General features: G+C 42.0%; 1 protein-coding gene across 1 annotated transcript in view; it reads left to right on the forward strand.

Moving 5' to 3' along the window:
* The window catches only part of si:ch211-51h4.2 (uncharacterized), a 105,772-nt gene that overhangs the window by 26,429 nt on the left and 53,548 nt on the right, over positions 1-25,795 (forward strand). The window contains exons 7-8 of the mRNA XM_052458413.1: positions 4,853-4,918; positions 19,729-19,852. Coding sequence (XP_052314373.1) covers positions 4,853-4,918; positions 19,729-19,852 — 190 coding nt within the window. The remainder of the gene's footprint in view (positions 1-4,852; positions 4,919-19,728; positions 19,853-25,795) is intronic.

A 25,795-nucleotide genomic window follows, 5' to 3' on the forward strand; every position in this document is an offset into this window, starting at 1 on the left:
AACCGGGTGGCTGTATCGACTCTGATAACGTTTCCGTGAAACAAAGAATGTTAAAATCTCTGATGTCTCACTGGAAGGCAACTCTTGCTCGAATTTCATCTACCTTGTTGTCAAGACACTGGACATTGGCGAGTAGTATACTTGGGAGCGGTGGGCGATGTGCCCTTCAACGGAGCCTGACCAGAAGACCGCTCCATCTGCCCCTTCTGCGGCGCCGTTGTTTTGGGTTGCCTACTGGGATCCAATCCATTGTCCTGGGTGGTGGTCCAAACAGAGGATCCGCTTCGGGAAAGTCGTATTCCTGGTCGTAGTGTTAGAAAGTTGACATTGCACTTATATCCAATAGTTCCCCCTGGCTGTATGTAATAAGACTTAATATTTCCTGAGGTAACAGTGTAAGAAATAATATTTTTTTAAAAATACTGCATAGTTTCCTAAGAACGTGAAGCGAGGCGTCCATCCCTGTCGGCACCAAACACAGAGAACCAGAGATGTTGCCAGAGAATTTAATGTTTATTTCTCTACCAATAACCGCCTCCAATGTCATTTTAGAGAATTTGGCAGTATGTCCAACCGGCCTCACAACCGCAGACCACGTGACGTGACGCCACGCCAGCCCAGGACCTCCACATCCGGCTTCTATAGTTGCGGGATCGTCTGAGACAAGCCACCCTGACAGCTGATGAAACTGAGGAGTACATCTGTCTGTAATGAAGCCGTTTTGTGGGGAAAAACTCATTCTGATTGGCTGGGCCTGGCTCCACAGTGGGTATACCTGGCTCCCAAGTGGGTGGGCCTATGCCCTCCCAGGCCCACCCATGGCTGTGCCCCTGCCCAGTCATGTGAAATCCATAGATTAGGGCCTTATGAATTTATTTAAATTGACTGATTTCCTTATATGAAATGTAACTTAGTAAAATCTTAAAATGTTTGAATGTTGCGTTTATTTGTTTTCAGTATAGATACTTCCAGTCGATTTGGGTTTCCAATCTATGGGACATTGCAACTCAATATGTTCGCATAGCCACGGGAAGTAGGGGTGCTGAATCACCCCCTGATATATCAAAGAAAAATCCACCAAATTAGTACACTAAGCCTTTATGAATCCTGTATGAGTGGAGAAAAATACTTGTCAGCAGACAGCAGTAGCTCTCCAGACTGAGGTTTGGCCATACGTGTTTTATAAAATTGCCTAACAGGTATTTTACTTTGTCGGGGGGGGTTAAAGTGCCTTGCACAACGACAGGAGATGGTACAAGGTATTATAGAGCAGCCTCCCACTGTCGATACCATATTACACTTACTGTTTTATATGTACATAAAACGTAAGCGCCAATTGTTGGTCATGGAAATTTAGTTAAGAGTCATGGAGAAGTCATAGAAAAGTCATGAAATTCCAACTGTCAAAATGTGAATGTGTAAAGCGTTGGTACCCAGGCGCTAATGTGTCTCTCTCCTCATTGAATGAATGACATGAATTGATGAATAGGTGATAGAAACCAGATAGAAACTGATAATTGTGCACTTGAAGGAACTGAATGATGAAGAGGATGATTACATTTAGAACAATAGTGTAAGAATTGCTCTTCCTTTGTCCCACGTGCACACGTATGTCAGAAGAATCTGTAACTGGACTGTAGCCTATTACTTAATATAACTGGTGTTTCACTGTAATGTTTCAATTGTAAGAGAATCAAAAACATTCTGTTATATTCCATTATATTCTTAAAATATATGTGTTGACTGATGTAACAACGGGTGTCAGGTAGGTTGTGCCTACCAGAGAAAATATTGATTTCTCCTTTTGGTTTGGGAGGGAATGAGTGACGTCTGGTCCGTCAAGTCTACACCAATAAAAAAGACTCATGTAAAAGCCAGTATGGAAATACACTTTTCATAAACCCTTAAAACATTGGACATAACTTCAAAACAAATGTGTTATTTTGCTTGGGTTGTATTAGCAACATAAATGATCACACACACATAATAATATAACAAATAATGATCTCTGGTTCCTCCAGAAAAGTCCTGTACCTTGGGCCTAAAAGAGTCCAGCCCGGTAAAGGAGTTCAGGGAACTCAAGTGACCTTAGTCACGCAATGTTTGTCCGTTCATACAAGAGTAGCGTAAACCTAGTCTCTTTTCATACAATCAAAATATCAAACTCTTTTATCACACAACCATAAAGAGTATCAAATCTCAATATGTCATCAACTACAAATGATCACATAAATCATCACGATATTATCACACCAAAACAAATAAAATACTGTATGCAAAAAACGTTGTAGTCAGTCAGTAAGTCAGACAATCCAATCCGCCAACAGAGTAGAAAGGCCATGAAGAACCAGCTGAGATGTGTAGTCCAAAGGAAGCAATGAGTTGATCTGATCCTGGTTAAACTTGAGACAAGACTTTTAAATACAACAAAACAAACAGAGTAAAGAATCTTCGGAACTGAGGGTTGAACACATCCTCATTTGCACTACCATCACAAACCCCACTTTTGCGCAGCTGATGCGGGCTATTTAATTGGGAATTGAAGGGGAAGCGCCCTATTGGAAGGAGAAGCACTGAGACGGTTGACAAATTCAGGAGCGTCACACTGAATATACTGTTGGGTTCTGAGAATATAAAATATACTTATTCATTGAGGGAGAGAGGGGAATGTATAGCGTTTACATTCTGTCCGGATATGGTAGTGTTAATTATCAGGTATCCTATTGAAATATTGAGTGCTAGGGTCTAGAGGGTCTGCACCTGAAGTTAATGGTTATCTGTAGAAGGAATGTATATGATCAGTGCAATTAAGCTTGGTTGTACTGAGTGTAGGTAAAACGATCACATGTGGCAGGCACTGATAAGGGGAGAGAGCCGTGGATTAGCGATGAAGGGGGTCGAGGTCAGGTCAAATTAAGGGAGAAGGTAGTGTTTCAAGAGAAGGAGGAGATTCCACCCCAAATTGGGGTATATATACCACCTCTGGTGGAACCATGTCTTTGTCTGTTCAGCTGTTTCCGTCCTTTGTGAGGAATAAACTTGGTTTAAGCTTTCATAGTGTCCTTCGGTTTCTTACTTTGATATTTAGAACCTAACAATACGCAAGTGATGTCTGATAAATTAACAAGTTGATTGTGCACTCAAAGAAGCCTCAGCTGCTAAGCACAGATAAATTCAACTCAAAACATGCTATTCTGTTATATTGAAATATATTGCACGCTATACTGCGGTATGACGCAACTTTTAAATGAGTAGCCACTGTACTAATGTTTTAAGCAAGACCTAGAGACAGCCCTAGACAGCCTCAGGGGAAGGAAGGACACACCTGCTGGGACCCTGCAGCTTCTCGGGAGTTAACATGGAAACTCCTAAAATGTCACCAGTGGCCAGCCCGCTGGGCTGATGAAGATCTTTTAATAAAGACAAAAAGGTTAATGAAGGCGAGGCACTGGAGTGCGTTATCGCTGGTCTCTCTCTCTCTCTTTCTCTCCCTTTCCTCTGCTGTCTGTGACTAAGGGGAAGACTTGACCTTGTAGGATCAGAACACTAAGTGGATTTTTAATCCATCCCGTGCCCTCTAGACTGGCGGGGAGCCGCCTGTTATTTATAGGTGAAATGTCATGTCTTTCCTAACGAACACTTCTTATTTTTCTCCTCAAAATAATGGCCCATCCAGTCAAATATATTCTGCACAAATGAGGAAACGAGCATTAATCAGCTGACTTCATTTTGTAGTTGGCATTATTTATAACGCTGGATTTGCATAATGAGATTATTTTGTTCTGATCAATAAACCATTCACAACATTGGACCTATGTGGTAGGTAGTATGCCTTAAAGCTTCAAAAACCTTGTTATTTTCCATTTTATTGATTTATCTTGTGTCATTGAGTTTATACCGTAATATTCTGGCCTTTCAGTCCTTGATACCAAAGCATATGTGCCTTTTTATTTTGCCTGGTTAAAGAATAAATACAGTACATGAACCACTGCTCCCTTTCAGATGTTTTTTTTGTCAATGAGAATCACGCCACCGGACACGAGCGCTAACCAAACTGTCGCCAGTGATCTTCAGTGTAATGTTTGGTTTATTACTCTGGACTGGCCCCCACTCTGTTGATGGAATGGGCCTTGTTATCAGCATTTAGACAGCTCTCACTAACGCCTTCTCAATCGATACCCCCTTCATTGTGTTCAAGGGGCTTAGTAGTCGATCAATGCTCAGCTGTGTGACCCCTCTTTCCCCCCCCCTCCGCCTGCCTGCTCCTAAAACAACCATCACTACACCTCAACACTGCTGCTGCATAGTGCTGCCTGCTGACGGTGGCCTTGGGATGATAGACAGCATTGTTAAGTCAATTCCCTCTTCCCACCCAGCATCTACATTATCTATACAGTATCTCATTCTCCTCCATCATCAATTAGCTCATTCTTCATCATCCTTTATCATCCTCACTCTGCCTACTATATGTCACAAATCAAAATGTCATCTTCTTAATTTTATGTTTTTTCCTGCTCCATGATTCGATTTTGTGGCCTGAAGCCTTTCAAAACACAATGTTCACATATCACACCCTCAAAGATGATACCATTGTTTCCGTTGTGAAAAAGAAAACTGTAAGATATCTATAAGATATGAGCTTGTCTTTCTGTCACTTATTTGAAGTCCAAAGTACTTGTCTTGTGGTAACTTTACCTCAGTCTGTTGAAGGCACTATGCACAGAACAGATTTCCTGCTTGATGTCAGTTTGAGTACCGGTAACTCGTCACTGCACACTTGAATGAAACAGACACTAATTAGTTTGATGAAGTGAGGGCTTATAAATAACAAGTCCCCTCTCTCTGTTCTCAGTGTGTCTATTGGGATCAGCTATGTCCTAGCTGGCAGTGAGGCCTACGCCGCTCTTCTACATGTGAGGTAAGTCTGCAGTGACAAAAAAAACACAAGGGCAGTGACAGACATATCATAATGGTCAAAATATTGTTTCATTATAGTGTGTGGGTAGTTTCCATGTTCTACTGTTTACTCTTTACCCCTTTTGAGGTGTAAGTACTTCTCATTGTCTTTGCCAATTATGACTTCAATAGGCCGGATGAGTGATTAACTGGGGCAAATTAGGGTTCAAATTTTAGGATTAGGGCCATATCGGTAAAGCTAGACCATTTGGCTAACAAGGTCTTCTTTATCTTATTGGCAGTGCAATTGGCAGCCTTCAAACATAACACTTAGCTTGAGTTGTGCTGTCATAACACTAGACTATTTTGAGAATATCATAATGGCTGTCACTACATCATTTCCCAGGTAAATTGATTGGGTATTTAGCCATTACACTGGGGTTAACACCCATTCTCTTACAATAAGTGAATAACAGAAAGTCAGGACACTCATTTAACATCACCCTACACAGGACAACGTCCCCAATCACTGCCATGGGGAATTGGGATATATCATTTATTTTAACCAGAGGAAAGAGTGCCTCCTACTGGCCCTCCAACACCACTTCCAGCAGCATTCCAGGGACCGACCATGACCAACCCTGCTTAGCTTCAGCAGAAAGCCATCAGAGGGATGCAGGGTGGCATGCTGCTGAAGCAAAGCAGGGTTGGACCTGGTCGGTCCCTGGAATGCTTCATTCCCCATTAGTAGATTAAGCGTTATATACTGAGTGTATAAAACATTAGGATATAATATTGAGTTGCACCCCCTTTTGCCCTCAGAACAGCCTAAATTTGTCGGGGCATGGACTCTGCAAGGTGTCGAAGCGTTCGACAGGGATGCTGGCCCGTGTTGACTTCAATGCTTGCCACACTTGTGTCAAGTTGGCTGGATGTCCTTTGGGTGGTGGACCATTCTTGATACACACAGGAAACTGTTGAGCGTGAAAAACCCAGCAGCTTTGCAGTTCTTGACACAGTCAAACCTGTTCACCCTCTGAATGGTATACATACACAATCCGTGTCTCAATTGTCTCCAGTCTTAAAAATCCTTCTTTAACCTGTCTTCTCCCCTTCATCTACACTGATTGAAGTGGATTTAACAGGTGACATCAATAATGGATCATAGCTTTCACCTGGATTCACCTGGTCAATCTGTCATGGAAAGAGCAGGTGTTCCTAATGTTTTGTACACTCAGTGTGTATGTAGCTGCACACCTCAAGCGAATTAGAAAACAATGTTTTTTAATAGTAAGTCTTAAGTTTTAGTCGAGATGTAAGGAAAGCATAATTAAGACTACACCATGATGTTTAAACACGAATATAAAACATTGTGGCTTTTTGTATTTTATTTATATATTTATTGGATTTGGGCAGTAGGTCCTTGTGAATATCGCTCCTCATGTTTCTGTAATTTTGTAAGACTGTTTCTCTTTAAAGTCTTAGTCTTTAGAAAGCTTTGCTTTGAATAATTCATTCTCTTTTATCATTACTCTAAATGTTTTACTTTTAACTCATATTTGAGATTTCTCCAGTAACTACTGTCGTAACTGAAAGGATTACGGCCTCTGTCTGTACGATAAAAATGTATTTTCGCACAACTTGAAACACCACAACTTAGAAATGCACTCATTATATCTTGCCCAAAGGCAGGGTCTCTTTTTCAGTATAAACACCGGTTTTACAAGAACAACAAAACAGAAATAATACTTTATACAATATCTGAGAAATCTTTTTGATATAGAGAATACATTATTTTTGTTTTTCTCACTACACATATCAAGATTCACATTGTCATATATTCATGAAAAATAAATTGTATTTCTTTAATCTATTCATATGACAACATATAAAATAGGTGCTTCTTTTTCTCCAACATCTTAGAAATGAAATCAAAGGTGCCCTTTCAATAAGTAACTGGTAAAATTCAAGTCAGTATCTGTCAGGTTCCATGTTGAAGTGGCCATCAGTATTCAGCACTAGCTCCACACATAAACAGGAAAATTGAATAAGCAGACTCTGGTAGCCTCTCCAAGAACAGCATACGGTATCTTAATTCAATAAAAAAGTGCCTCTAATTGCAACCTGGTGCTAGTTTCTGTCATTTCTGCTGGGTCTGTCCTTGAGATAATTGCGTATCTCAATCTCTTTTGCCAGTTCTGTTGGGCCTCTGATGGGAAATGGTGATAATGTTTGAGGAAAAGGATAGTTAGTTCTATGTATAGATTTTCAGACACTGTATTCCCAGGTTTGATGAGTTGTTTGTTTGGATGTTTATATTTTTTATTCGAAAATATCTTAACCTGTTATGTGAAAGAGTGTGAGGTAAATCACCAAGGCTATCTAAAATCACCACAGAATTTGATCTCCCAAACTTGCCTTTTACCTCTTAAAAGTTGCTCTGATGTTCCTTTTGCCCTTGAGTTAGGTGGAGCTCGGAGTACAGAGCTTTTTCATTTTAATTAAAGCACTTCCTCTAGCTTTCCTCTGAAAACATACACTAGAGACAAATTCCACAACAAGAAATAATACTCTGTTATCAGGCTGAAAGGATCCATTTATCTACCAAGCAACCAAACCATGAAAGCACTTTAAAGTTCCTCGGATATGAATAATTAATCTGTTTATTTATCTGGGAAAATTATCCCTAAACGCTTTGAGCTGTGTTATTGCTTACTGCTTACTGCTATCTCCTCCTCTCCTCTTGGTGTGGCCTGCTAGAGTATTTCATTTGAAAAGTGCTTTGTGAAGAGGGGCCCTGGGATGGCAGGCTGATGAATCTACACAGACATCTAGCCTCACTTTATTATCATACTAACATATATCCTCCTGCCTCTGTTTAGTCTGAAAGGGCATGGATTTGAATAGCCAAACTGCCCAAGAGTAGTAAGTCAGTAACACTAATGGGGGATGTTACTGTTGTAAAGCTATTCAGAGTTATTCCTGAGAGCTATTTATTGTTTTTCTGTGATTCAAAAATGTATAGTATAGTGATTTAAAAGGGGTGAGTTCATTATCTTCTTATTTAGCTTCCTGCTATATTTCTCATTAGTTAGTAAAAGCCAGCAAAGCCAGCCTTAGATGTTTCTTTTCCAGTGAGCTTGTAGTGAGCAATTCAGTTTATTTTCCAGTGAGCTTGTAGTGAGCAATTCAGTTTCTTTTCCAGTGATTCAGAGTCCAGGTTTTAAGAATGGTTCTTGTTTCCCTTATGGCGGTATGCCCTATCATGCTACTCTGGTGTGGTGTCAGCTCAAGCGTGCAGAAATAAGGATGTTATAGACAAATCCACACTGTCAATACTCCCATCTGGCCTGCGGATGCTATTATTTCACACTGTCACTCTCCCCACACAGCCTACAGTGTCTTTGGAAAGTATTCAGACCCCTTGATTTTTTCCCACATTTTGTTATGTTATAGCCTTGTTCTAAAATTGATTACATTTAAAAAAATCCTCAGCAATCTACACACAATACCCCATAATGACAAAGCGAAAACAGTTTTTTAGAAGTTTTAGTGGCGCAGCGGTCTAAGGCACTGCATCTCAGTGCTAAAAGCGTCACGACAGATCCTGGTCCGATTCCAGGCTGTATCACAACCGGCCGTGATTGGGAGTCCCATAGGGTGGCGCACAATTGGCCCAGCGTTGTCTGGGTTAGGGCTTGGCTGGGGTGGGCCGTCATTGTAAATAAGAATTTGTTCTTAACCGACTTGCCTTGTTAAATAAAGGTTAAATAAATTAAAAACCTGAAATACCTTATTTACATAAGTATTCAGACCCTTTGCTATGAGACACGAAATGGATGTCAGGTGCATCCTGTTTCCATTGTTCATTCTTGAAATGTTTATACAACTTGATTAAAGTTAATCTGTGGAAAATTCAATTGATTGGACATAATTTGGAAGGGCACACACCTGTCTATATAAGGTCCCACAGTTGACAGTGCATGTCAGAGCAAAAACCAAGCCATGAGGTTGAAGGAATTGTCCGTAGAGTTCCGAGACAGGATCTGGGGAATGGTACCAAAACATTTCTGCAGCATTGAAGGTCCCCAAAAACACAGTGGCCTCCATCATTCTTAAATGGAAGAAATTTGGAACCATCAAGACTCTTCCTAGAGCTGGCCACCCGGCCAAACTGAGCAAGAAGGGCCTTGGTCAGGGAAGTGACCGAGAACCCAATGGTCACTCTGACAGAGCTCCAGAGTTCCTCTGTGAAGATTGGAGAACCTTCCAGAAGGACAACCTTCCAGAAGGACAACCATTTCTGCAGCACTCCACCAATCAGGCCTTTATGGCAGGGTGGCCAGAAGGCAGCCACTGCTCAGTAAAAGGCACATGATAGCCCGCCTGGTGTTTGCCAAAAGGCACATCAAGACTCTCAGACCATGAGAAACAAGATTCTCAGGTCTGATGAAACCAAGATTGAACACTTTTGTCCTGAATGCTAAGCGTCACATCTGGAGGAAACCTGGCACCTTCCCTACGGTGAAGCATGGTGGTGGCATCATCATGCTGTGGGAATGTTTTTCAGCGGCAGGGACTGGGAAATTAGTCAGGATTGAGGCAAAGAAGAACGGTGCAAGTACAGAGAAATCCTTGATGAAAACCTGCTCCAGAGGGCTCAGGACCTCAGACTGGGGCAAAGTTTCACATTCCAACAGGACAACGACCCTAAGCACACAGCTAAGACAACGGAGGAGTGGTTTCAGGACAAGTCTCTGAATGTCCTTGAGTGGCCCAGCCAGAGCGCGGACTTGAACTGTATCAAACATCTCTGGAGAGACCTGAAAATAGCTGTAAAGCAACGCTCCACATCCAAACTGACAGAGCTTGAGAGGATCTGCAGAGAAGAATGGGAGAAACTCTCCAAATACAGGTGTTTTTAAAAATAGTTTTTATTTCACCTTTATTTAACCAGGTAGGCTAGTTGAGTTCTCATTTGCAACTGCGACCTGGCCAAGATAAAGCATAGCAGTGTGAACAGACAACACAGAGTTACACATGGAGTAAACAATTAACAAGTCAATAACACAGTATAAAAAAAAGAGAGTCTATATACATTGTGTGCAAAAGGCATGAGGAGGTAGGTGAATAATTACAATTTTGCAGATTAACACTGGAGTGATAAATGATCAGATGGTCGGTCATGTACAGGTAGAGATATTGGTGTGCAAAAGAGCAGAAAAGTAAATAAATATAAACAGTATGGGGATGAGGTAGGTACAATTGGGTGGGCTATTTACCGATAGACTATGTACAGCTGCAGCGATCGGTTAGCTGCTCAGATAGCAGATGTTTGAAGATGTGTGCCAAGCTTGTAGCGTCATACCAACGAAGACTCAAGGCTGTAATCACTGCCAAAGATTCTTCAACAAAGTACTGAGTGAAGGGTCTGAATACTTATGTATGTGATTTTTCAGTTTATTTTTTTACATTTGCAAAAATTGCTAAAAAAAACATTTTTGCTTTGTCATTATGGGGTATTATCAAAACAAATCAAATCAATATGTATTTGTCACATGTGCCGAATACAACAGGTGTAGTAGACCTTACAGTGAAATGCTTACTTACAAGCCGTTAATTAACAATGCAGTTTTAAGAAAATACAAATGAAAGTAAGAGATAAGAACATCTAAAGAACAGCAGTAAATAATAATAGCGGGGCTATATACAGAGGGTACCGGTACAGAGGCAATGTGCGGGGGCACCAGTATCAAGGTAATTGAGGTAATATGTACATGTAGGTAGAGTTATTAAAGTGACTATGCATAATAACAGAGAGTAGCAGCAGTGTAGGGGGGGGGGGCAATGCAAATAGTCTGGTTAGCCATTTGATTAGCTGTTCAGGAGTCTTATGGCTTGAGAGTAGAAGCTGTTTAGAAGCCTCTTGGACCGAGACTTGGCGCTCCGGTACTGCTTTCCACAGTCTATGACTAGGGTGGCTGGAGTCTTTGACAATTTTTAGGGCCTTCCTCTGACACCACCTAGTATAGATGGATGGCAGGAAGCTTGGCCCCAGTGATGTACTGGGCCGTACGCACTACCCTCTGTAGTGCCTTGCGGTCGGATGCCAAGCAGTTGCCATACCAGGCAGTGGTGGAACCCGTCAGGATGCGCTCGATGGTGCAGCTGTAAAACCTTTTGAGGATCTGAGGACCCATGACAAATCTTTTCAGTCTCCTGAGGGGGAATAGGTTTTGTCGTGCCCTCTTCATGACTGTCTTGGTGTCCTTGGACCATGTTAGGTTGTTGGTGATGTGGACGCCAAAGAACTTGAATCTGTCAACCTGCTCTTGAATCTGTCAATGAGAATTGGGGCGTGCTCGATCCTCCTTTTCCTGTAGTCCACAATCATCTCCGTTGTCTTGATCATGTTGAGGGAGAGGTTGTTGTCCTTGCATCACACGGTCAGGTGTCTGACCTCCCTATAGGCTGTCTCATCGTTGTCGGGGATCAGGCCTATCAGTCGTGCCTGGCTGTGCAGTCATGAGTGAACAGGGAGTCCATGAGAGGACTGAGCACACACCCCTGAGGGGCCCCCATGTTGAGGATTAGTGTGGCAGATGTGTTGTTACCTACCCTTCCCACCTGGGGGGGGGCGGCCCATCAGGAAGTCGAGAATCCAGTTTCAGGGGGAGGTGTTTAGTCTCCGGGTCCTTAGCTTAGTGATGAGCTTTGAGGGCACTATGGTGTTGAACGTGAGCTATAGTCAATGAATAGCATTCTCACATAGGTGTTCCTTTTGTCCAGGTGTGAAAGGGCAGTGTCGATTGCAGTAGAGATTGCATCATCTGCGGATCTGTTGGTGCGGTATGCAAATTGGAGTGGGTCTGGGGTTTCTGGGATAATGTTGTTGATGTGAGCCATGACCAGCTTTTCAAAGCATTTCATGGCTACAGACTAGAGGTTGACCGATTAATCGTAATGGCCGATTAATTAGGGCCGATTTCAAGTTTTCATAACAATCGGTAATTGGCATTTTTGGACACCGATCATGGCCGATTACATTGCACTCATTGCACTCATGGCACTCATTACATTGCACTCATGGCCAATTACATTGCTGACTACCTGTTATGCGAGTGCAGCAAGGAGCCAAGGTACAGTGCCTTGCGAAAGTATTCGGCCCCCTTGAACTTTGCGACCTTTTGCCACATTTCAGGCTTCAAACATAAAGATATAAAACTGTATTTTTTTTTATATTTAGTTAAAAGAAATCCAGGTTAGCAGGCAATATTAAACTAGGGAAATTGTGTCACTTCTCTTGTGTTAATTGCACGCAGAGTCAGGGTATACAGTATGCAACAGTTTTGCCCACCTGACTTGATGCGAACTAATTTGCCAGTATTTTACGTAATTATGACATAACATTGTGCAATGTAACAGGAATATTTAGACTTATGGATGCCACCCGTTAGATAAAATACGTAACGGTTCTGTATTTCACTGAAAGAATAAACTATTTGTTTTCTAAATTATAGTTTCCGGATTTGACCATATTAATGACATAAGGCTCGTATTTCTGTGTGTTATTATGTTATGGGGCGGCAGCGTAGCCTAGTGGTTAGAGCATTGGACTAGTAACCGGAAGGTTGCAAGTTCAAACCCCTGAGCTGACAAGGTACAAATCTGTCGTTCTGCCCCTGAACAGGCAGTTAACCCACTGTTCCCAGGCCGTCATTGAAAATAAGAATGTGTTCTTAACTGACTTGCCTGGTTAAATAAAGGTAAAATTTTAAAATAATTAAGTCTATGATTTGATATTTGATAGAGCAGTCTGACTGCGGTGGTAGGCAGCAGCAGGCATTCATTCAAACAGCACTTTCGTGCGTTAGCTGCTTATGACTTCAAGCCTATCAACTCCCGGGATTAGGCTGGTGTAACCGATGTGAAATGGCTAGCTAGTTAGCGGGGTGCGCGCTAATAGCGTTTCAATCGGTGACGTAACTCGCTCTGAAACCTTGAAGTAGTTGTTCCCCTAACGATGTGTCGAGGTTGACTGTTGTATTCCTGTTGTATTCGATGTATTCCTGTTTCGAGCCCAGGTAGGGGCGAGGAGAGGGATGTAAGCTATAATACTGTTACACTGGAAATACTAAAGTGTCTATAAGAACATCCAATAGTCAAAGAAATACAAAATGGTATAGAGAGAAATATTCTTATAATAACTACCTAAAACTTCTTACCTGGGAATATTGAAGACTCATGTTAAAAGGAACCACCAGCTTTCATATGTTCTCATTTTCTGGGCAAGAACTTAAACGTTAGCTTTTTTACATGGCACATATTGCACTTTTACTTTCTTCTCCAACACTTTGTTTTTGCATTATTTAAATCAAATTGAACATGTTTCATTATTAATTTGAGGCTAAATTGATTTTATTGATGTATTATATTAAGTTAAAATAAAAGTGTTCATTCAGTATTGTTGTAATTGTCATTATTACAATTATTATTATTTTTTTTTAAACCTTTATTTAACTAGGCAAGTCATTTAAGAACAAATTCTTATTTTCAATGACGGCCTAGGAACAGTGGGTTAACTGCCTGTTCAGGGGCAGAACGACAGATTTGTACCTTGTCAGCTCGGGGATTTGAACTAATCCAACGCTCTAACCACTAGGCTACCCTGCCGCCCCAAATAAATAAATACATTTTTAAAAATCGTCTGATTAATCTGAATCAGCTTTTTTGGGTCCTCCAATAATCGGTATCGGTATCGGCGTTGAAAAATCATAATCAGTCGACCTCTACTACAGACGTGAGTGCCACGGGTCGGTAGTCATTTAAGCAGATTACTTCAGTGTTCTTGGGCACAGGGACTATGGTTGTCTGCTTGACACATGTTGGTATTACAGACTCAGACAAGGAGATGTTGAAAATGTCAGTGAAGACACTTGCCAGTTGGTCAGCGTATGCTTGGAGTACACGTTCTGGTAATCTGTCTGGCCCTGCGGCCTTGGCAATGTTGACCTGTTTAAAGGTCTTACTCACACCGGCTGCAGACAGTGTGATCACACAGTCGTCCGGAACAGCTGATGCTCTCATGCATGTTTCAGTCTTACTTGCCTCGAAGTTAGAATAGAAGTTATGTAGATCGTCTGGTAGGCTTGTGTCACTGGGCAGCTCTCGGCTGTGCTTCCCTTTGTAGTCTGTAATAGTTTGCAAGCCCTGCCACATCTGATGAGCGTCGGAGCCGTTGTAGTGCGATTCGATCTTAGTCCTGTATTGACACTTTGCTTGTTTGATGGTTCGTCTTAGGGCATAGCAGGATTTCTTATAACCTTGAAAGTGGCAGGTCTACCCTTTAGCTCAGTGCGGATATTGCCTGTAATCCATGGCTTCTGGTTGGGGTATGTACAGTTGGGAGATCAAGTATTTGATACACTACCGATTTTGCAGGTTTTCCTACTTACAAAGCATGTAGAGGTCTGTAATTTTTATCATAGGTACACTTCAACTGTGAGAAACCAAATCTAAAAAATCCAGAAATTCACATTGCATGATTTTTAAGTAATTAATTTGAATTTTATTGCATGACATAAGTATTTGATATATCAGAAAAGCAGAACTTAATATTTGGTACAGAAACCTTTGTTTGCGATTACAGAGATCATAAGTTTCCTGTAGTTCTTCACCAGGTTGCACACACTGCAGCAGGGATTTTGGCCCACTCCTCCATACAGACCTTCTCCAGATCCTTCAGGTTCCAGCACTGTCGCTGGGCAATACGGACTTCCAGCTCCGTCCAAAGATTTTCTATTGGGTTCAGGTCTGGAGACTGGCTAGGCCAGTCCAGGACCTTGAGATGCTTTTTACGGAACCACTCCTTAGTTGCCCTGGCTGTGTGTTTAGGGTTGTTGTCATGCTGGAAGACCCAGCCATGACCCATCTTCAATGATCTTACTGAGGGAAGGAGGTTGTTGGCCAAGATCTCACGATACATGGCCCCATCCATCCTCCCCTCAATACGGTGCAGTTGTCCTGTCCCCTTTGCAGAAAAGAATCCCCAAAGAATGATGTTTCCACCTCCATGCTTCACGGTTAGGATGGTTTTCTTGGAGTTGTACTCATCCTTCTTCTTCCTCCAAACTCCACGGCGAGTGGAGTTTAGACCAAAAAGCTCTATTTTTGTCTCATCAGACCACATGACCTTCTCCCATTCCTCCTCTGGATTATCCAGATGGTCATTGGCAAACTTCAGATGGGCCTGGACATGCGCTGGCTTGAGCAGGGAGCCTTGCGTGCGCTGCAGGATTTTAATCCATTTTTTAAATTTTACCTTTATTTAACCAGGCAAGTCAGTTAAGAACAAATTCTTATTTTCAATAACGGCCTAGGAACAGTGGGTTAACTGCCTGTTCAGGGGCAGAACGACAGATTTGTACCTTGTCGGCTCGGGGGTTTGAATTTGCAACCTTCTGTTACTAATCCAACGCTCTAACCACTCCTCAAACCACTCCTCAACCACTCCTCAAATCATCGGAAGAATCCCTGAACATATTCAAGTCTGTTCTAGTAAAACAGTCCTGTATCTTAGCATCTGCTTCATCTGACCACTTTTTTATTGACCGAGTCACTGGTGCTTCCTGCTTAAATTTGAGCTTGTAAGCAGCAATCAGGAGGATAGAATTATGGTCCGATTTGCCAAATGGAGGGCGAGGGAGAGCTTTGTACTCTGTGTGTGGAGTAAAGGTGATCTAGATTTTTTTTCCCCCTCTGGTTGCACATTTAACATGCTGGTGGAAATTTGGTAAAACGGATTTCAGTTTCCCTGCATTAAAGTCCCCGGCCACTAGGAGCGCCGCCTCTGAATGAGCGTTTTCCTGTTTGCTTATGGTGGTATACAGCTCATTGAGTAAGGTTTTAGTGCTAGCATCGGTCTGTGGTGGTATGTAGACAGCTACGAAAAATACAGATGAAAACTCTCTAGCTTATCGAGATACTCTACCACAGGCAAGCAAAACCTTGAGACTTCCGTAGATATCGTGCACCAGCTGTTGTTTACATATATGCATAGGCCCCCGTTCAGTGTCTTACCAGAGGCTGCTGTTCTGTCCTGGCGATAGAGTGTATAACTCGCCAGCTGTATGTTCTTAATGTCATCTTTCAGCCATGACTCGATGAAACATATATATATATATTTTTTTTTGTACCTTTATTTAACTAGGCAAGTCAGTTAAGAACAAATTCTTATTTTCAATGATGGCCTAGGAACAGTGGGTTAATTGCCTGTTCAGGGGCAGAACGGCAGATTTGTACCTTGTCAGCTCGGGGGTTTTGAACTTGCAGCCTTCCGGTTACTAGTCCAACGCTCTAACCACTAGGCTACGCTGCCGCCCCAAATTACAGTTTTTAATGTCCCGTTGGTAGGACATACGTGCTTTCAGTTCGTCCCATTTTTTTCCTCCAGTGATTGAACATTAGCTAACAGGATGGAAGGCAAAGGCAGGTTAGCTACTCGTTGCCTGATCCTCACAAGGCACTCTGATCTTTTGCCACGAAATCTCCGTTTCCTTCTCCAGCGAATTCCGGGGATCTGGGCCTGGACGGGTGTCTGTAGTACCTCCGTCCCGTCTGACTCATTGAAGAAAAACACTTTGTCTAATCTGAGGTGAGTAATTGCAGAAGCTCTTTTCGGTCATAAGAGATGGTAGCAGCAACACTGTGTACAAAACAAGTTACGAACAATGCGAAAAAACAAACAAAATTGCCTGGTTGGTTTAGAGCCGATAAGACGGCAGCCATCCCCTCTGGCGCCATCTTCATATTATGTGTAGATTGATGAGGAAAAAACAACTTAATCAATTTTAGAATAAGGCTGTAACCTAACAAAATGTGAAAAAAGTCAAGGTGTCTGAATATTTTCTGAATGTACTGTATGCTGCCCCCAGCCTCCCAGCAAACCCTCCCCTCTGTACCCACATGCCTACATGCCACATTTGGGAAAACATGCAGACAAATCATGGCCTTCAAGCAAATCTATTTCAAAGAGATGTGTGGGACTTTAGACAAGGGGTTTATTGATTGTCTATTATAACTGTCGCAGTAGTATTCAGCAGCTCAGCAGTTAACAATGGAAAGAGCTCTTTATGATAATATATTTGGGGAAGAAAATAATGCTGTAAGCAAGAAATCACAAGGAGGATCGATAGATTTCAGAATTCAAAGCATGAAATAGCCTATTCATATCTGGCTGCTAAAAGTTATACATACATTTATAGTACAGGTGTATCAGAAATGTGTATTTTATACCATGCATAACCAAGCATTTATTTAATGTTGACTGAATTCAGCCACTCAACTATACTCTCTGTTAATGCATCTGGACAACCTCAAAGCAAAGCTCATCACATATTGTCTTTGGCTGAAAAAAACCTCAGTCAGTAACATCAGACAGGCTACAGTCCATTGACTTTGAAGTCATACTGGGATGAGGGGATGGACAAAAGTTGCAATCAAACGCTGTTACAGTACACACTGTACACTGAGAGTACAAAACATTAATATTGAGTTGTACCCGCCATTTTGCCCTCAGAACAGACTAAATTCGTCGGGGTATGGACTCTACAAGGTATGGACTCTGAATGGTACACATACATGTACACAATCTAAATGTCTCAATTGTCTCGAAGCTTAAACATTTCACCTGGATTCACCTGGTCAGTCTATGTCATGGAAAGTGCATAATGTTTTGAAATCTGTAAATATTATTCAAGTCACATTTTTAACTAGTACATATACTGTATGTACAATAGGCTAAGAATGGGGTTGAAGTCCCTTCCTGTACTCCCTGTTCACTCATGACTGCACGGTCAGGCACGACTCCAACACCATTAAGTTTGCAGATGACACAACAGGGATCACCTGATCACCGACAACGATGAGACAGCCTATAGGGAGGAGGTCAAAGACCTGATCGTGTGGTGCAAGACAACAACCTCTCCCTCAACGTGATCAAGACAACAGAGATGATTGTGGACTACAGGAAAAGGAGGACTGAGCACGCCCCCATTCTCATCGACAGGGCTGTAGTGGAGCAGGTTGAGAGCTTCAAGTTCCTTGGTGTCCACATCACCAACAAACTAACATGGTCCAAGCACAACAAGACAGTTGTGAAGAGGGCATGACAAAACCTATTCCCCCTCAGGAGACTGAAAAGATTTGGCATGGGTGCTCAGATACTCAAAAGGTTTTACAGCTGCACCATCGAGAGCATCCTGATGGGTTGCATCACTGCCTGGTATGGCAACTGCTTGGCCTCCGATCGCAAGGCACGACAGAGGGTAGTGCGTATGGCCCAATACATCACTGGGGCCAAGCTTCCTGCCATCCAGGACCTCTATACCAGTCGGTGTCGGAGAAAGGCCCTAAAATTTGTCAAAGACTCTAGCCATCCTAGTCATAGACTGTTCTCTCTGCTACCGCACGGCAAGCGGTACTGGAGCGCCAAGTCTCGGTCCAAGAGGCTTCTAAACAGCTTCTACCCCCAAGCCATATGATGCAGAACATCTTTTTTTTTTTAAATGGCTACCCAGAATTTTTGCATTGCCCTCCCCCCCTCTACGCTACTCTCTGTTATTATCTATGCATACTCACGTTAATAACTCTACACTAACACTGTACATATTACCTCAATTACCTTGATACTGGTGCCCCCGCACATTGACTCTGTACCGATACCCCCTGTACTGTATATAGCCTCACTATTGTTATTTTACTGCTGCTCTTTAATTATTTGTTACCTTTATCTCTTACTTTTTTAGGTATTTTCTTTAAACTGCATTGTTGGCTAAGGACTTGTAAGTAAGCATTTCACTGCAAGGTCTACACCTGTTCTATTCGGCGCATGTGACAAATACAATTTGATTTGATTGCAGTGCAAGAGCACAAGGACACTTGTCTGGGTGTTCTGTATTGTAGAAGCTGTAGCAAGGTGGCTCAAGTGTGGAGTCAAAGTGAGCTCCCTGTAACTTAGTTTTTTTTTTCGTCTGCATGGGAATTTGGCTGTAATTACCTTTATCAGTTTGAAGAGGTCATTTATTTTGTTCCAGTAAATACATAACCTGTGTATTATTCAGAGTAACTATTTCTAGTTGGACTGGGTGTAGCCCATGTGAATCCATGAGTGGTTTATTAAGAACATGTTATTGGCTTAGGATATCTGCTGGATATTGGCTCAGAGAGCAGACCAGTTATTGGAGAGAAAAACCCCAGTGAATTTCAAGTGATCCCCTTGTAGGCACTAATCAATAGGTTATTTCAGTCCCTCTTAGTGGGATCCTCCGTCTCCACCGTCCATTTTGGCCAAACCAAATGATTTGAGTGAGAAATGAGGCCATTGTATGCCACTATGTATGCTAATCATATTTATTAATGGCATTAGTAGTCTTTGACAACAGACGTATACTATAGGCCGAGATTCCATAGGGAAAACCATTTACTTTGTGTGCATATCAAAATTGCTTGCCTTCCAACAATTTATCTGTAGGCTCTTTTTATGTGATTACCAATGCTTTCTGCTGATTAAGGGAAACTAAGGACAGGTCTTTGTTGAAAAATAATGGTCTCTCTTTAGAAAATGATGCACAGCTATTAGCCTAACACAACAAAAATATATATATTTTATCTTGGGAGCTATTTTGATTGTGTGTCATTAATGCTGTTGTCTGTCTGTCTGTCTGTCTGTCTGTCTGTCTGTCTGTCTGTCTGTCTGTCTGTCTGTCTGTCTGTCTGTCTGTCTGTCTGTCTGTCTGTCTGTCTGTCTGTCTGTCTGTCTGTCTGTCCCTACAGCCATATCTATGTCATTCCTGGGTTTACCTGGACACTCTCTCTTGGAATCCTGCTGGCTCAGACGGTCATTCAGCCAATCACGTCGCTACTGACCCTCCTGAAAGGCATCATGCTGATCATCACAGTAAGTGTATTCCGTTTCAATAAGTCATCCTGGGATTCCGATCTACTGCACAATGTTGCTAATTATGTATATCATAGTTTGCATTCGAAGAGAAACTGGATGTATTTCATTACAGGCATTTTTTAAATCATAGGCTCAATTTCCCAAGATGGCAATGTTGAACGATGCTGTATATGTTACAGTGTTTTATAGTGTAAAGGGGGGTTTGGATCCTGCTCAGTTTGGCCGTCCCATGTTTACGGCTATACCTTAATTATTCTCATGAGGTGACTGCTTCATTAGATTACATAAAGAGTCATAAAGATGAATAGAAGTTCATCCACAGAGATAAAGGCAGGGAGATGACACAGCAGTCATAATGGGATGTAATGATTAAATAATAATGGTTTCTGACATGTGATTTATTAGGCCAAAGAATCTCACAATGTGAGCACACCTCTTTGTTTCAACCCCTGAGGTAAGAAAGGAATAAAATGCACATTATTTATCTTAATGAAAATACCAGAGCCTGTGAGTGAAGTCTCGTACCCTCAGTAGTTGAATGCAAATACAGAAATGCAATAAAAACTCATATTAAAGTGCCACCTCTGAGAGATTGTGATGGATATTGTTGCAGAAGATTAGATGATTATATTACCTCCAAAGGACCTTTGTTTGATGTTGGCAAACTTAATATAATACCTGAAAATATTTTATATCAATTAACAGTCACAGTCCTTGATCCTTCTCAGATTTACCCTAGCGGTTAATTTATGGTTTCACTCTCTGCCGGTGCCAGTCGCTGTCTAGTTGATTCTAGAAACATCATCTACTGTAGTGTGAATATATCAATAACACTGTGTTGATACTATGAATAACCACGCTCAGTCATTCATCAAACAGGGGAGTTATCCTCTTGCCAGCTGACACCTAGGTACTTGACATTAGTTTTCATCCACGTCTCATCAGTGGACAAATCGGCCTCATCACTCACCTTCATTGATGTATTATCCTTGTCCGTGGCGTCCGGGCTTATCTGTAATTTGAACGCTTATCATTTGTGTGTGCCAGCTTTATGGGCTGCAGAAGGAGCCGCCCCAGTCTCCAGTTTGGTCACACTGTGAATCGCAGCACATCTTAGCAGCAGCTGGATCCATCCAGAGGCAGGCAGGCAACCCTCTTTCAGGGCCAGACCCCACACTACATCAGCTAGGACCAAACCCCAACACATACTGGGGGACATATCTGATCTGACACTGTTGAATAAGGCACTACTGAAATGTGTTCCACACCTAAATGTACAACATAATTCAAATGTAATGGGAGGGCTTTTATTTGATTTCCCTGCCAGTAATAGAATCAAACAGTCAATGACCACACATGAACTTTAGTGATAATAGTTGTTTTTTGTTTATAATCCACAGATACTCCTAGATCCTCTCCTACTGGGTCCTTCATCTCTGTTTCCAGTTCTGTAAGGCTGTAAGGGTCAGGAGTAATGTTAAACAGTCTGAGGAAGATGTGTGTCTGGCTGCCAAGCCTGCAATTGAATATGCAAATGAGTTAGATGGCTGCCTGGAACTCATTAAGAGGAGACAGGGACAGGAAGTGTGTTAGCTGCTGGCCTGCTAATTGCCACCAGTCAAGGATTTACTGTTAACGTTGGCTTGGCCGCCTTTAACTTCTACTGAAATTAATAATCTGATATATAGATCCATTAAAAATGCATATGGTTTCTTACTTGAATTTGGCTTCTGTTTAAATATATTAATAATGCATAGAAAAAGTAAGACAATGGTCTGGCGTGCTAGTTAAAAAACCTATGTGGTCATAATTCAACAATTCTGCCGCTTTAAATAATCATCCATAATGGATTTCCATCTTAGAGGCTGAGAGAATAGCGTCTCTCTCTAGGGTGCATGTAAAGCCACTCTGTCCCTGGTTGGCAGACCTAGATAAGGCTGCTGAAGGCAGGGTTATGAACGTTGAGGTTGATTACCCAGTCAGAATTCAAGGACAGCAATCAAGATTGCCATTTTAAATAAATGACTGTAATGTTATTATGACTGCTGTTTGAGCTGACAGTGCAGTCATTACTGTCCTTTTTACTCTCTGGAGTCGGTCTTCTGTCACATTACATGCTGGGAGTTAGGATGCAAGTGGCATGGTAGATTTTTCACTTCATGCAGATGGCACAGGATCCCACTGTGTGTGTAACACGGGCGGCCATTTGATTTTTTCAGGTCAGTGATTCTCAATGTCAGAAACGGTGTCAAAAGCACTGCTGGAGATGTTCTAGTCCATCTACTGTTGGCTTAGCCAGAACAATAACAGGATGCCACAAGGTTGTGGTCTCTTAGCTTTGTATAATTATTGTTGAGTTATCTGACACAACAATTACTCAAGGTGTTAGGAAATGGTGCAAACATAGTCCTTAGTGTTATTTCCTATCCTGTGTCCATGTAGTTGCCCTATTGCTACATGCGTAGTAGAATGCCTAGTCTGTACTAACAATTTGAAAATGGTTAGTCTCATTCTGGATCTGTTTTTGATTAACATATTAACTTTACACTACACACACACTCTAAATCTAGGTAGTGAGAAACACTTAGTTTCAAGTTATAGATATTCATTTACACTAAAAATTGTGGACACCCCTTCAAATGAGTGGATCCGGCTATTTCAGCCACACCCGTTGCTGACAGGTGTATAAAATTGAGCACACAGCCGTGCAATCTAAACAAGTCCTTAAAATTTTTATAAAACCACCCAAGTTTTTCGTCAGGACAGAATGTATTATTATGGAAAGTAAAAGTTTTATTGTCTCTGCCACTGGAAGCCAGAAATGCAACAGACTTTTTGTTGTAGTTGCTGTGGAAGTTGTTGGTAATTTTTCTTATCTGATCAAATCAAATCAAATCAAATGTATTTATATAGCCCTTCGTACATCAGCTGATATCTCAAAGTGCTGTACAGAAACCCAGCCTAAAACCCCAAACAGCAAACAATGCAGGTGTAAAAGCACGGTGGCTAGGAAAAACTCCCTAGAAAGGCCAAAACCTAGGAAGAAACCTAGAGAGGAACCGGGCTATGTGGGGTGGCCAGTCCTCTTCTGGCTGTGCCGGGTAGAGATTATAACAGAACATGACCAAGATGTTCAAATGTTCATAAATGACCAGCATGGTTAATTAAGGCAGAACAGTTGAAACTGGAGCAGCAGCACAGTCAGGTGGACTGGGGACAGCAAGGAGCCATCATGTCAGGTAGTCCTGGGGCACGGTCCTAGGGCTCAGGTCCTCCGAGAGAGAGAAAGAAAGAGAATTAGAGGCATATGTGGGGTGGCCAGTCCTCTTCTGGCTGTGCCGGGTGGAGATTATAACAGAACGTGGCCAAGATGTTCAAATGTTCATAAATGACCAGCATGGTTGAATAATAGTAAGGCAGAACAGTTGAAACTGGAGCAGCAGCATGGCCAGGTGGACTGGGGACAGCAAGGAGTCCTCATGTCAGGTAGTCCTGGGACATGGTCCTAGGGCCCAGGCCAGTTGAAACTGGAGCAGCAGCATGGCCAGGTGGACTGGGGACAGCAAGGAGTCATCATGTCAGGTAGTCCTGGGGCATGGTCCTAGGGCTCAGGTCCTCCGAGAGAGAGAAAGAAAGAGAGGAGAGAATTAGAGAACGCACACTTAGATTCACACAGGACACCGAATAGGACAGGAGAAGTACTCCAGATATAACAAACTGACCCTAGCCCCCCGACACAAACTACTGCAGCATAAATACTGGAGGCTGAGACAGGAGGGGTCAGGATCTGATGGTACTATCTTGTCGACTCCCCTATCTACAGGAAGCTCTGCTAGATGCTTTTGTTGAATAGCTAAGAGCTGGAGTTTATCATCTATGTCTCTCTCTTTTAATGTCATTATTGGTACCACAATAGTCCCAAAAATATAGATTTGTACCTTGTGATGTCTTATTCATTCTGTGTGCAGCTTCACACCCACACTCAGTCACTCACAAACATACAGTGGTAATCTGTAAGGTTGTAACCTCATCATAACAATTCACTGGCAGACTGGTAAATCATTTTGCTTGGCTGTCACTGCTCGTAGGGGACCTGAAATCTATTGGCCGTGTGGATGGCAGTATTCCTCTAATCAGAGAGAGTTGTTCTCAGTGTGTCTCACAATATCTGCCAAACTCTGATCAAATCTTGTATCTCATAAACAGGTAATCAAAGACGTTTTGCTAAGCATGTAAATGTCAACCTCGCTCTCATCCAAGAAGAGCGCCTTCAGCTATGGCAATTAAGCAAGCTACTGTGAGTTCCAGTCTTTACAATGCGTCCCATCGTTGAAAATGAACATCAGTGGGCAAATTGCCATTTCCTTTTTGTCCATGGTGTTCCTGCGGAATTATTGTTTCAGATATAAACCAGAAAAAGCAACCACTGTAAATGCTTTCTCTACAAAGAGGCAGGTTTGATTAGTTTTAGTTTGCCTGTGCAGTGACTCTGTGCAGTGACTCTCTGCAGTGACCTTGTTCTCTCTATCTCATAGTGACATAGTGCTATTACACCACAACCTTCTGTTCCTATGCTGAACTTCTAGATCTTAACCTCCGCTAGAGTTGTAGCTCCGGGACTGTGTGTGTGTGTGTGCATGTGTGTGTGCATCACTTTGTGTTATCAAAGCAATCTAAAATCAATCTCTTCTATTTCTCTGTTGTTCCTCAAGGACATAATAATATCCTTAAGGGAGTCATAAAAAGACAACTCACGAGAATGGCTTTGTTATAGTTAAACCCATGCTCTGAAAATCCCTGATGTCCCCATGCATTCTAACAGTGGAGTACATTTGACTTTTGCACCTCATGTATTTGAATACATTATGGCATGTTGTCATATATTTTGTGTGATATATACTCTACTGCAGCTATATGTGAACTAAGCTATGTGGAATTTAAGGTAAGTATCTAACTAAATGAAATCTCAAAATATTTGCCATTATTTTGCTCATCACGATTACTGCATTTAAAATAAAAGTTGCATTGTGAATCATATTTCGCTAGATGCAATTGTCCTCCCTCTACACTTCACACATACACTATATGTACAAAAGTATGTGAACACCCCTTCAAATTAATGGATTCGGTTATTTCAGCCACACGCGTTGCTGACACGTGTATAAAATTTGAGCACACTGCCATGCAATCTCCATAGACAAACATTGGTAGTAAAATGGCCTTACTGAAGAGCTCAGTGAATTTCAACATGGCACGGTCATAGGATCCCACCTTTCCAACAAGTCAGTTTGTCAAATTTATGCCCTGCTAGAACTCCCACAGTCAACTGTAAGTCCTATTATTGTGAAGTGTAAACGTCTAGGAGCAACAACGGCACAACCGTTCATGCTAGGCCCCTTAGTTCCAGTGATGGGAAATCTTAACGCCACAGCATACAATGACATTCTAGATGATTCTGTGCTTCCAACTTTGTGGCAACAGTCTGGGGAAGGCCCTTTCCAGTTTCAGCATGACAATGCCCCCATGCACAAAGCGAGCTCAATACAGAAATGGTTTGTCGAAATCGGTGTGGAAGAACTTTGACTCGCCTACACAAAGCCCTAACCTCTACCCCATCGATCACCTTTGGGATGAATTGGAATTCCAACTGGGAGCCAGGCCTAATCGCCCAACAACAGTTCCCGACCTCACTAATGCTCTTGTGGCTGAATAGAAGCAAGTCCCTGCAGCAATGTTGCAACATCTAGTGGAAAGCTTTCCCAGAAGATTGGAGGCTGTTATAGCAGGAAAGGGGGGGACCAACTCCATATGAATGCCCATGATTTTGGAATTAGATTTTTGACAAGCAGGTGTCCACATACTTTTGGTAAGTGAGTGGTGGATACTGGATATGGTATGAGACTATGAGTAAAGTGTAATTACATATCTCATCAGGCTCTT

This window comes from Oncorhynchus keta, chromosome 1 (assembly GCF_023373465.1).
Source record: "Oncorhynchus keta strain PuntledgeMale-10-30-2019 chromosome 1, Oket_V2, whole genome shotgun sequence".
In the NCBI taxonomy this organism is placed as follows: Eukaryota; Metazoa; Chordata; class Actinopteri; order Salmoniformes; family Salmonidae; genus Oncorhynchus; species Oncorhynchus keta.